At 45.5% G+C, this 12,841-nt stretch overlaps 1 protein-coding gene across 1 annotated transcript in view; it reads left to right on the forward strand.

Moving 5' to 3' along the window:
* The first annotated feature begins 9,461 nt into the window (after nt 1-9,461).
* Nucleotides 9,462-12,841, forward strand: part of WDFY1 (WD repeat and FYVE domain containing 1) — a 74,590-nt gene continuing 71,210 nt past the window's right edge. The window contains exon 1 of the mRNA XM_011995073.1: nt 9,462-9,698. Within this exon, the coding sequence (XP_011850463.1) occupies nt 9,562-9,698 (137 nt within the window). The 5' untranslated portion in view covers nt 9,462-9,561. The remainder of the gene's footprint in view (nt 9,699-12,841) is intronic.

The following is a 12,841-nucleotide window of genomic DNA, read 5'->3' on the forward strand; positions in this document are numbered from 1 at the left end:
CAATAAATCACTGTAGACTTCATTTTCAGTCTATTCCACAGATTTAACATGTACTGAATAGATAAACATTGATTAGGTATACGTTATAACAACTGTTGAAAGACACTGATAAGTTTTTGAAGTATTTCCTCTTGATTGGAGTTAACCAAATTATAGCCATTACAAGTTATAAATTTAAGAAGCTGGGCCGGGCGTGGTGGCTCATGCCTGTAATCCCAGCACTTTGGGAGGCTGAGGCAGGCGGAACATGAGGTCAGGAGTTCAAGACCAGCCTGGCCAACATGGTGAAACCCTGTCTCTACTAAAAACACAAAAATTATCTGGACATAGTGGCGTGTGCCGGTAGGCCCAGCTATTCAAGAGGCTGAGACAGGAGAATTGCTTGAATCCGGGAGGCGGAGGTTGCAGTGAGTGGAGATAGCGCCACTGCACTCCAGCCTGGGTGACAGAGCAAGACTCTGTCTCGGAAAAAAAAAAAAAGAATCTGGATAATCTGGATACTGCATACGAATAAGTTATTCTTTATGAGACTATCATTTATATCATTATATGGTTTATATCTTTTTTTGAAAATACTCAATTAGCGAAATATTGCCTTATAATTTACATATGTAATGTCATATTCTCAGTGAGTTATGTCCTACAATCCTCATGATGGCGTTAAAAGAAAAACTGTAGAACAATTAAATTTAAGAGTTTGAGCAAAGAACGATGAATCAGGCAGCCCCCAGAACCAGACACATTCAGAAAGACTCCAGGACTGCCACATGGTCAGATAACATTTACGGACAGTAAAAGGAAAAAGTATGTACAGAAAATGCAAATGAGGTACGGAAACAGCTGGTGTCTGCTTTATTTGAATAGGGCTGCCTGTGGTTGGGTGAGACTCAGCTACTTTTACAAGAGCAGGTGACAGTCTTTTACACATGAAGTTAGGTTATAGTTCACTGTGTACTGAGAAACCTTTAGGCCAAAATTAAAATATGAACAGTGGAAGCTTTAGTCCAAACTTAATTTAACAGGACTGTAAGTTAAGTAACAGTATCACCATAATTGTATCAGTCAGGGTCTTAACAAGAGAACAAAGGCACACCAGATGGCTCCAGGAAGGAAATTTAATACAAGGAACTAGTTATAAAGGTGTTAGAAGAACTGAAAGGCTTAAGAGATTAGGGACAGCAAGACTGGAGAGACAAAGGGAACAGATGGTACCAGAGCACAGGAGTTAGGTAAGCCCAATGGGACCAAGAACCCCAGCAGAGACTGCCTGTTGAGGGCTGGGACAAAAGAGGGAAGCTGTAGCCAGTGGGGACTGGAGCCACAGAGAAGGCACACTCCCTAAGCAGAAAGAGTGGAGGAGAAATACCCTGGTTTCTTCTTTCCTCCTACCTTCCAATGTCCCACCACTGCCTCCATCATACAAACTTATCAGGAAGCAAGTCTGGGATATGTAGTTTGCAGAAGTCAACTCCCTGCAATATAGACCAAGCAAGGTACACATAGAGTGGATCTGATAGCAACAGGCAAATGGCTAGCCTGTGATTACACTCAAAGTATCTGAAATGTGAAGAGTAGAAAGTCAAGGCCACATTAGAATGCTGACCCATGAAGCTAACATACCTTAGTTCATCCAAATGTTGAAGGTAGGAACTTATTTATTATTATTTTTTTTTGCATAAAGGAATATAAAACTATTAACAACAGTTCACCAGTATTTACAATAAAGTAAACAATATACAGTTGGATAACACTCTGATTACTACAAAGTTGTTCTTCCTGGCTTTTGTTGAACCAGTAAAGCAAATAACTGAAGATTGAGCCTACATGTATGGAATGAGTTGGGGTAAAGAAAAAACATGCAGGTCAATAGATTACAAAAGGTTGTTCACACATTTGTGGCAGCAGGTCCTAAACTGCCAACATCTCTAACCATCTGATTAGGTTTATATGAGCCAAGCCTTACATATTCCATTCATCATGACCTTTCAGTCAATGTAGCAACAGGGATTTCAACATTTTGTTAAGGAATGACCCACTAGGGAAATTTTTAAATATTGATTTAACTTAGTTTTGTTTAGCTAGTTAAAACACACTAGCATTTGTCTAATTTCCTTATCTGGATGAGGAAACCTGCTGTGATGGCAGTGATAAAATTTTTCCTTTTAGGAATTTTGCAAATAAACCACTGCAATTATAGATAGTTTAAAATTATCCAATGTAAATTATCCTATTTAGAATTACTTATTTCACTTGAAATGTATGGCTTCAGGAAAATAGGAACTTCTTATTACAAGAAATAATATTGGCATTTATTATTATCATCATTATCATTCTTACAGTACAACTATAAAATACTCCCTTAAGGAAGTCTAGCATGATACAGGTATTTAGAGTCAGAAGAGGTGATGGCGGGACAGACATTTTGAGATTAAGGTCCAAGGTAGGGGCTAGACACGGTGGCTCAAGCCTGTAATCCCAGCACTTTGGGAAGCCGAGGCGGGTGGATCACTTGAGGTCAGGAGTTCGAGACCAGCCTGGCCAACATGGTGAAACCCCGTCTCTACTAAAAATACAGCAAGTAGCCTGGCATGGTGGCATGCACCTATAATCCCAGCTATTCTGGAGGCTGAGGCAGGAGACTCATTTGAACCAGGGAGGCAGGGGTTGCAGTGAACCGAGAACGTGCCACTGTACTCCAGCCTGGGCCACAGAGTGAGACTCCGTCTTAAAAAAAAAAAAAAAAAGTCCAAGGTAAGAAGCACGAGTTAACAATAAATACCACACGTTATCTCTGCAACACCACTAAAAGGTAACATTATTATTCTTACTTTAGAAATGCGCAATTGACAAAGACACTAGCTTGTCAAAGATTTCACTGTTAGTTAACAGCAAAGCTCTCTGACTATAAAGACCATGCTGTTTCTACTGTTAGGGTAAAGTGACTTGTCCAAGATCACATAGCTGTCAGTGGATGGTAGAACTTTATTCATAGATTCCACCTTCTAACTCAGCAGGGCAGTTCAGAAATCAATTATCTCTGTGTCTGGGAGCTAAGCTATGATGACGCAAAGGCATAAGAATAATACCATAGACTTGGGGGGAAGGTGGGGGGGCAGTTAGGGATAAAAGAGTACGCACTGGGCTGGGTATGGTGGCTCATGCTTATAATCCCAGCACTTCGGGAGGCTGAGGCTGGCGGATCACAAGGTCACGAGTTCGAGACCAGTCTGGCCAATATGGTGAAACCCCGTCTCTACTAAAAATACAGAAATTAGCTGGGTGTGGAGCGGGGTGCCTGTAGTCCCAGCTACTCAGGAGGCTGGGGCAAGAGAATCGCTTGAACTTAGGAGGCGGAGGTTGCAATGTATCACGCGACTACACTCCAGCCTAGGCAACAGAGCCACACTCTGTCTCAAAAAAAAAAAAAGACTACACACTGTGTACAGTGTACACTGCTCAAGTGACGGGTGCACCAAAATCTCAGAAATCACCACTAAATAACTTATCCATGTAGCCAAACACCACCTGTTCCCCAAAAGCCATTGATATAAAAAAAATTCTCTTTGTGTACCTAGAGTCTTTCAGTTCCAAGAGGCTGTGCTAAGGCTCTTCCAGCACCACTTGAACCCACTCCAATCAGGTTTTACCCCTGCCATTCATGGAAACTTCCATTCATTTCATTTCATTTCATTTGGTTGATCTGCAGCATTTGACACAGTTGATCACTTCCTCCTCCTTAGAACACCTTCTTCCTTTGTCTTCAGGACAACACACACAATATCCATTTTCCTCCTACCTCGTGGAGTCATGGGGAAGGGGAGCAGGAGGAGGCTGGCTCCTCTCCAGTCTTTTTTTCTGGTTCCTCCTTCTCTTCCAGACTTGTTGATGTTTCCAAGGCTTCTGTCCTCGTACCTCTTCGCTATTTACACACATACTCCTTCCTGGATTTCATGTACTCTTACGAGTGTACATGCTATACTTGATAAAATCATTTTGTGTTTAAGCACTGATTTTGCAAAATGTATAAAGGTGAATTAAATTTAGAGCTTAATTTGTTTACGTAAATTGCCTTCAAAATATGTTATAGCTGAGATGTTTTCCATGTGTTTTGGAAGAAATCACACAGAGTAACTGCTTTTTCAATAAACTGGATCTGTGTTACATCTTTGGGTCGGTTCACTGTCATTGTGCAAGATAAGAGTTATGTGGGCCTTACCTTATTGTTCACATTGAACCATTCTGGGTGATGATTTTTCTTATTTGTAAGACAATTCAATACATAAGGCCTATTATAAAGGTAAACTAGGCCAGGTGCAGTGGCTGTCACCTGTACCAGCCCTTTGGGAGGCTGAGACAGTTGGATCACTTGAACTCAGGAGTTCAACACCAGCCTGGGCAATATGATGAACCATGTCTCCACTAAAAATACAAAAATTAACCAGGCATGGTGGTGCACGCCTCCTCCCAGCTACTCCAGTGGCTGAGGCAGGAGAATTGCTTGAACCCAGGAGGCAGAGGCTGCAGTGAGCTGAGATTGTGCCACTGCCCCCCAGCCTGAGTGACAGAGTGAGATCCTGCCTCAAAAAAAGAAAAAAAAAAAAAAAAGAAGAAAAAAAAAAAAAGAGGGCTGGGCACAGTGGCTCACGCCTGTAATCCTCACAGTTCAGGATGCTGAAGCTGATGGATCACTTAAGGCCAGGAGTTCGAGACCAGCCTGGCCAACGTAGTAAAACCCCATCTCTACTAAAAATACAACAATTACCAGGGCATGATGGGCACATGCCTGTAGTTCCAGCTACTCAGAAGGCTGAGGCACAAGAATTGCTTGAACCCGGGAGGCAGAGGTTGCAGTGAGCTTAGATCCCAGCAGCGCACTGAAGCCTGGGTGACAGAGTAACACTCTGTCTCAAAAAAAAAAAAAAAAAAAAAAAAAAAAAAAAAAAAAGTAAACCAAGGCACAATAATATTTTAAAGGGCTTATTTGTGCAAACAGCAATTCATGAATTGGGCTGCTCTAAACCGCAAGTGTTTCCAGGGCTCTGTTGGAGAAGCTTGGAAGAGTGAATGCAGAAATAATGCAAAGAAAATAATTGATTACAGTTATAAAGTGGTTTTATTTGGTCTATCCTGTGGGAAAATCCCGAGTTATTTAATTATAAGTCTGTTGACTGCATCTGAACGGTTGAGCTGAAGTTTTGTTTTTCTTTAATACAGGCATTTACAAGAAATAGCTTAAGTGAAGTTTCACTTATGTTTGCAAATCAAGCAAGGTTAAGATCACTTAGGGAGACTGACTGACTTTGTCTCTTCAGGCATTCTTCAGCCTTTGTTTCCATTTTAATTTAGTTTAACAGGCAAAGCCCTGATTAAAATTTTTGAACAATTATTTGTAGAGAGCCTTTCTCTCACTTAACTTTGACCATCCTGCTGCCTTAAGATCAAGCATAAACTTGGCTCCTGTACTCTGCTACCATCCAGTGAGCATCTGCTGACCCTGCAGAGGGTGGCCCAGCATATTCCATCCCTGTGCATTTAACTCCCAGAATAATGGCTGCAGTCCAGACCTCCCTACTATTCAGTAGCATATACAAAACTCCTATATTCAGGCTGGGCACGGTGGCTCATGCCTCTAATCCCAGCACCTTGGGATGCTGAGGCAGGTGGATCACCTGAGGTCAGGAGTTCGAAACCAGCCTGGCCAACATAGCAAAACCCCGTCTCTACTAAAAATACAAAAATTATTCGGGCATGGTGGCACGTGCCTGTAATCCTGGCTGCTGGGGAGGCTGAGACAGGGGAATTGCTTGAACCAAGGAGGTGGAAGTGCAGTGAGCCAAGATCACACCAACGCACTCCAGCCTGGGCAACAGAGCAAGACTCCATCTCAAAACAAACAAACAAACACCTCCTGTATCCAACTGCCTACTCAGCCCCTTCACTTGGAGACGTAATACTCATCTCAAGCTTCCTATGTCCAAAAGTGAATTCTCCTTCTTCCCTTCCAAACCTGCTTTTCCTCCTACGTCTTCCACAGATCAGTAAATGGCAGCCCCACTTTTCCAGTTGCTGAACCCACAAATCTTGGTGTCATTCTTAACTCCTTCATATTCCATATTCAACAAATCTCACTGGCACCACCTTCTAGATAAGTCTAGAATCTGATGTCCTCTCACCAGCAGCACCCTTAGAAAGCCACATCATTTCCCAATTACCCTGTTAATTTCTCAATTAACTTCCTGACTGACACCTTGTTTCTACTCTTGCCTTTTAAAATTGAAGGCAGATTAGCCCAGGCGCTGTGGCTCATGCCTATAATCCCAGCACTTTGGGAGGCCAAAGTGGGTGGATCACCGGGGGTTGGGAGTTCGAAACCAGCTTGGCCAACATGGTGAAACCCTGTCTCTACTAAAAGTACAAAAATTAGCTGGGTGTGATGGCGGGTGCCTGTAATCCCAGCTACTTGAGAGGCTGAGGCACGAGAATCACTTGAACCCAGGAGGTGGAGGTTGCAGTGAGCCAGGATCGCACCACTGCACTCCAGCCTGGGTGACAGAGTGAGGCTTGGTCTCGAAAAATAAAGGAATAAACATTTTTAAAAAATTGAAGGCAGATTAAACCAGCCTTCTGTTCAAAACTCTCCAATGGCTTCCCATCTAATTTAAAGTAAAAACCAAAGCCCTTATCAATGGTCTCTGGGCTCAACATGGTCTGTCTGGTGACCTGTGTGTACTGTCTTTCTCTGAGCACTCCCTCACTCTGCTCCGGCCTCATGGGGTGCCTGGCTGTCTCTACAAAACCCCTGGCATGTGCTCACCTCAAGGCCTTAACACGTGCTCTTTTCTTTTCCAGAACAGTACTTGGCCCACATTTCCACATGGCTTACTCCCTCCTCTCCTTCTTGGCTCAAAATGTAACTTTACAGTGAGGCTTTTACTGGCCATCTGTCTCAGGTTGCATTCTCCAGCAGCAGATATGATGACAGAGGTTGGCTCAGAGGGTATTTATCAGGAATCAATGCCTGTGAAGGGAGGGGGAGGTAACAGGATTAGGCAGGAGAAGTCAGCTGCAGTACACGCCTTACAAAGCCTTGTCCAATCTAGGAGGGAGTTCTAGAGCAAGTGTTGCCCATCGGTCTATCTTAATGGTCAGGCTTTTATCTTCCTATCTTGTTCAGTTACTGAATGTGGGCTTCCCTGTGAAGGGAACAACTGAGACCCAATGGATCTCAGCATCTGGGGCAGTCCCTGAAGGAGCTGAAGGCTAGAGGCTCTCTGCTGATCACTCTTCTTCCCTGAAAGCAGATCTGTGCAGTGTATTCCTGAATCTATCACACCATCCTATTTAAAATCGCAACATTACCTGGAGTCCCTATCACCCTTCCCTGCTTTATTTTCTCCATAGCATTTAACATTTTCTAATATATTATATAATTTATTCTGTTTACTATCTGTTTCCTTCACAGGGATGTAAGTTCTAACAGCAGAGGTATTTTTGTCTCTCTTGAGCACTGCTGCATTTAGAATGGCACCTGGCTCACATCAGGCACTTGGGAAATGTTGGTTGATTAAACAAAGTTGTTCAGTAGCCTGTCTAGTCATTATACTGTACAGCCTCACAAGAATCATGCCTTATTAATCTCATCAGCATACAGCATATAGTAAGTGTGTGATATATGTCTGTTGAGTATATGAATAAATAAATTCATGAATGTTTGTTAATAACTTCATCATGAGAAAGTACAATGGTGGCTCATGCCTGTAATCCCAGCACTTTGGGAGGCTGAGGTGGGCAGATTATTTGAGGTCAGAAATTTGAGACCAGCCCGGCCAACATGGTGAAACCCTGTCTCTAGTAAAAATACAAAATTAGCCAGGGATGGTGGTAGGTGCTTGTAATCCCAGCTAGTTGGGAGGCTGAGACAGGAGAATCCCTTTAACCTGGGAGGCAGAGGTTGCAGTCAGCTGAGATCGCACCACTGCACTCCAGCCTGGGTGACAGAGCGAGTCTGTCTCAAAAAACAAAAACAAAAACAAAACAAAACAAAAACAAAAGTTCTAGTACATCACTGTACATAGAAGTACCATGTGATTCACATCTGTAATTTAAAGCTTTTATTAACTACCCTAAAAAAATAAGCAGATCATATTAATTTTAATAGTATCTAACTCAAAATATCCAAAATAGTATCATTTCAACATGTAATCATTGTAACAATTATTGATGAACTATAGTACATCTTTTTTGTTTTGTGCTAAGTCTCTAAAATCCAGTAGTATTTTGCACTTGTACTACATCTCAATTTGGACAAGCCACATTTCAGGTGCTCTATAGTCATGTGGATAGTACGGTTCTAATGCAATTCTGCAATTCACGTGTCAGAATAATATAGTGGGGTCAGACTTTTGGAGTCATTGACTTCCTGAGTCCAAATCTTGGCTCTTGAACTTACTAGTTGTCAATGACCTCTAGCCAAAAACCACCAGGAACAAATGGGGTTGATTGCTGGTTGGAGGGAGAAGACACACCATTGGGAATGGTGAGGTGTCTGGGTAAAGTACAGTTTTATTAAAGGATTTGTGTTGGTGTTAGGTGACCTGGGAGGGCTTAAGGAAGAGAGGTTCTCCTCTGGACTGGATGTTGTCAGGAAATGGGTATAACTCTAAGGTTGCATATCTTAATAAATCTTATGTAAATAGAGGAAGACTAGATAGCGGTTAACATTATAATTAATAAAGAAATACGAGTCACTCATATGAGCCAGGATAGGGGGATGTTTGGTAATTTGTGGCTTGTACATCGCTCATATTTTGGCCGTGTTTAGATGTGATTATGGAGTGGCTTCGTCTGATGTTTATGTTCCACAGGAAGTAAGCACCTCCTAGCAACACGAAAGCTCAGCTGATAGTACCAGGCAGCTCCTGGAGATCAAGGGCTGCTTTTCTTCCTCTCATAGCTATGCAATCTTAAGGTAGTGATCAAACTTATCTGGTTGTTTTCTCATCTCTAAAATGGGAATACAAGAGCATCAATTTCTTCATCTCTTAAGATTATCAGTATTAAATGAGATCCAAAGACACTGAGTTAATGCCTGGTATATGGTTACCACTCAATGAGTGCCATCTATTGTAGTTCAAAGATTCTAAGATGCACTATATTTTTTCACATTTTAACATTTCTGAAAGTGTGTGTCTTTCAAACAATGGCTTCTTCGAATGGATGAAATGTAGTATTGTTATTTCTGAAATCTCTGGTTTGGTTGGCCAATTCCTTGTCCCCTCCAGGTGCTCAATTTATTCCTGGGAAAATGGCTTTACTTTTAAACCTTCCTTACTTTCCCCATTTCTCCGCAGGCGCCCTCTGGGGTCCTCTCCCAGCCACAGACTTTTAGTTTGCGCGGCATCCCCAGGCAATACGGGCGGGTGGCGGCAGCACTCGGGGGCTTACGGCGGCGCGGCGCCCACGAGGCTCCAGCAGCAGAAGGGAAACCGGAGCGTCCGCGCCCGCCCAGTCGTCAGCTGATGGGCGGCTTGCCGAGTAGGCAGCCGCCGTCGCCGCGCGAACATGGCGGCGGAGATCCACTCCAGGCCGCAGAGCAGCCGCCCGGTGCTGCTGAGCAAGATCGAGGGGCACCAGGACGCCGTCACGGCCGCGCTGCTCATCCCCAAGGAGGACGGCGTGATCACGGCCAGCGAGGACAGGTAGGCCCCGGGCGCAGCCGGGGCGGCCCGAACTCCGCGGCGACGGGGTGTGGGGGCGGTGGGGTCCGCGGCCCCGGTCCTTCCTGCGTGAGGGGGTTCCCCCCGGCAGCGCGGCCCCACACCCACTCTGTGCCTCTTAGCTCCGCCGGGTTCCTAGTTCCCTCCCGCCGGTCCTCCAGTCTCGACTTGCACCTTTCCAGCCTGGGACCCCGGTCCCGCCGCGCCCCTCCAGCCCGGATCCCCTGTCCCACTGCACTCCTCTAGGCCGGGAACTCTGTCTCACCTCACCACCCAAGCCCGGGACCCCTGTTCCAGTGCGCGCTCCCGCGCCCCTCCCAGCCCACCTCGCACCTCCAGCCCAGGACCCCTGTTCCAGTGCGCCCCAACGCGCCCCTCCAGTCCGGGACCCTTGTCCCACTGCGCTCCTCCAGCCCGGGAGCTCTGTCCCACCGCGCCCCTCTAGCCGGGATCCCCTGTCCCACTGCACCCCTCCAGCCCAGGAAGTCTGTCCCACCGCGCCGCTCAAGCCCGGGACCCCTGTTCCAGTGCGCCCCAACGCACCCATTCAGCCCGGGAACTCTGTCCCACCGCGCTCCTCCAACCAGGGAACCCCGACCGGCGGTGTCGCAGTAGCCTGGGACCTTCGTCCCGGTCTCTCTCCCTTGCGGGGTTTAGCCTGGTACTCGGAAGCTGTTTCTTGGCCCTCCCGGTCAGTTCCAAATCGTCTCCTCTGGAAGCCTGGAGGACCGGCGGCTGGTCACCGCGGGCACTGGTGCCCGGGTGTGCTGCTTTGCGAGGAACCTCCAGCCACCTTCGCTCTCTTCCTTCTCGTGTACTCAGGGATTTCACGCCACGCCAGCCCTTTAGATCAGTTATTTTTGCCATGGCTGCTAGAATACCTGAACTCTTATTTACTAAATAGGTTTTTGTGAAAGTGACTCATTTTTTAAAAGATTTAGATGCGTTTATTTTAAAAGGAAATTTTATTTATATCATTAGGAAAACATTACTCGCCAGAGTAAACTAATAACTAAAACGTGTTAATTGGCGTGCACACAGAGTCCTCTCTTGTACTGTGACATGGGGCATTGGATGCCCACCGCGCTTTGGGGAACACTGATTGGGTCCAGTTGTCTCATTTCTCCTAAGAGGACACCGAGGCTGGTGGAGGTGTAGCTTGTCGCTAAGTCACAGAGATACTGGTGAAGCCAGAAATGCAGTCCAGGACTCCCACCAGCTCTGGGCCTCAGTGATTGGATTGGAACATTATTTATGATTCGACTTTAAACTTTGCGTCTTTCAAATCCTAAAGGTTTACAATGTCAGTAGCTTTCCGGTGGGAATTTGAAGGAAATGACTGATGTTTATTGAATGAAACTGTGTTTCCTTGATGCAATGAGCCGTCTTAAATAGGGATAGTCCACAAGTCCAAAGGCTTTCTGGAGGATGGAAGGTAGTGCTGTTCTTTTAAAGCTCAAGGCGTAGTCTCTAGCCTTGTGTAATTATACCATTTGAAGTAACTTTGACCCTGTCCTGAATGGGAAGAGAAAGCCTGAAGCCCCCAACTCCTGTTGGTGCTTTGGATTTTGCTTTTGAGTGAGCTTGTGCCTTTTTCCTCAATTAGATAACAAGCTGGTTATGAGCAGGCAGTGGCCTCTCCTTGCTGGTTCACCTGTAGCTGACTTCAAACAAAGAGGGTAGTGATTGGTAGGACCTGGATGTGGGTGTGTAATGCAGAAATGAGTGAGAGAGATTGAGTGCATGAAACATGGGGAGAATTTGGGGACCTGAAAAAGGCAAGGGCAGAATAATGACCTTTTTTTTTTTTTGAGATGTTGTCTTGCTCTGTCACCAAGGCTAGAGTGCAGTGGTGTGATCGGGCTCACTGCAACTTCCGCCTCTCAGGTTCAAGCGATTCTCCTGCCTCAGCCTCCTGAGTAGCTGGGACTACAGGCACTCAACACCACGCCCAGCTAATTTTTCTAGTTTTGGTAAAGACAGGGTTTCTCCATGTTGGTCAGGCTGGTCTCAAACTCCTGACCTCAGGTGATCCACACGCCTCCGCCTCCCAAAGTGCTGGGATTACAGGCATGAGCCACTGGCGCCTGGCCAGAATAATGACTCTTGCATGATGTGAATGTAGATGCAAACAGTCTTTAAAAGTTAGCAGCCTTTATTCAGTCAAATATTTTATTCATGACTCATGCGTGTTGGGTAAGTTGCTGAATATTTGAGATTGCTGGTCAGGAGCAGTGCTGATAAATGTTTTTGGAAAGTGATTACTAAGCTGCTCTGGGACTGAAACGTTCTAGGGGAGCTTGCATCTGCTCGCTTTGTCACTCACGCACTGTTGTTATTGCAGAGCCCAGGTAGATGACTGGACCGGGAGGGGGTTGGCGTTTGAGGTTTCTGTTGTGTTCAGGCTCTTGCAACTTCCTTGAAGGGAGAACAACCATTTTAGTAGGTGCTACACTTCATGAGATGTAATGAAAGCACGTGGGCGTGGGTTTTTTCTTGGTGTTGGCCATGGTGGTTTGTTTTCACATTGTCATAAATACGTCTCATGCTCTTCTCTCATTTACTCATTCATTTAGAAAAAGTTTTTTGAGTGTCAGGCGCTGAGGATACAACAGGGGTCAAAAGCCACAGTACCTTGGCCAGGCAAGGCAGCTCACGCCTGTAATCCCAGCACATGTGTGGGGCCCATGCTAGACCTGTTGGGGAAAGAGACAGCTGACAGCTAAGTTGCTCTTTCCCAAGGGCTGAACAATCTCGTGAAGAGATGGCACCTAAGTAGTCAGCATCCGGTGCTGGGAAGACATAGGAAGAGGAGGCTCTTTGGGCTGGGGCCAGGTTATGGGGACAGCCTCCTAGAGAAGGTCTTTGAGCTGGTCTCCATGGATAGAGGAGTGGCATCTAGAAAAAAGGAGGGATGCACCCCTATCCCAGGCAGAGGAAGGAGGAAAGGACAGGAGGGAATTGTAAGAGAAAGAACCATAGCTATTTCCAGGTGACCAGAGCAAAAGGTGTGCAGTGACAATCACTTGAACCCGGCAGGCGGAGGTTGCAGTGAGCTGAGATCACGCCGCTGCACGCCAGCCTGGGCAACAAGAACAAAACTTTGTCTGAAAAAGTTTTTATTT

The sequence above is a fragment of the Mandrillus leucophaeus genome, unplaced genomic scaffold (genome assembly GCF_000951045.1).
Source record: "Mandrillus leucophaeus isolate KB7577 unplaced genomic scaffold, Mleu.le_1.0 Scaffold469, whole genome shotgun sequence".
Classification (NCBI taxonomy): Eukaryota; Metazoa; Chordata; class Mammalia; order Primates; family Cercopithecidae; genus Mandrillus; species Mandrillus leucophaeus.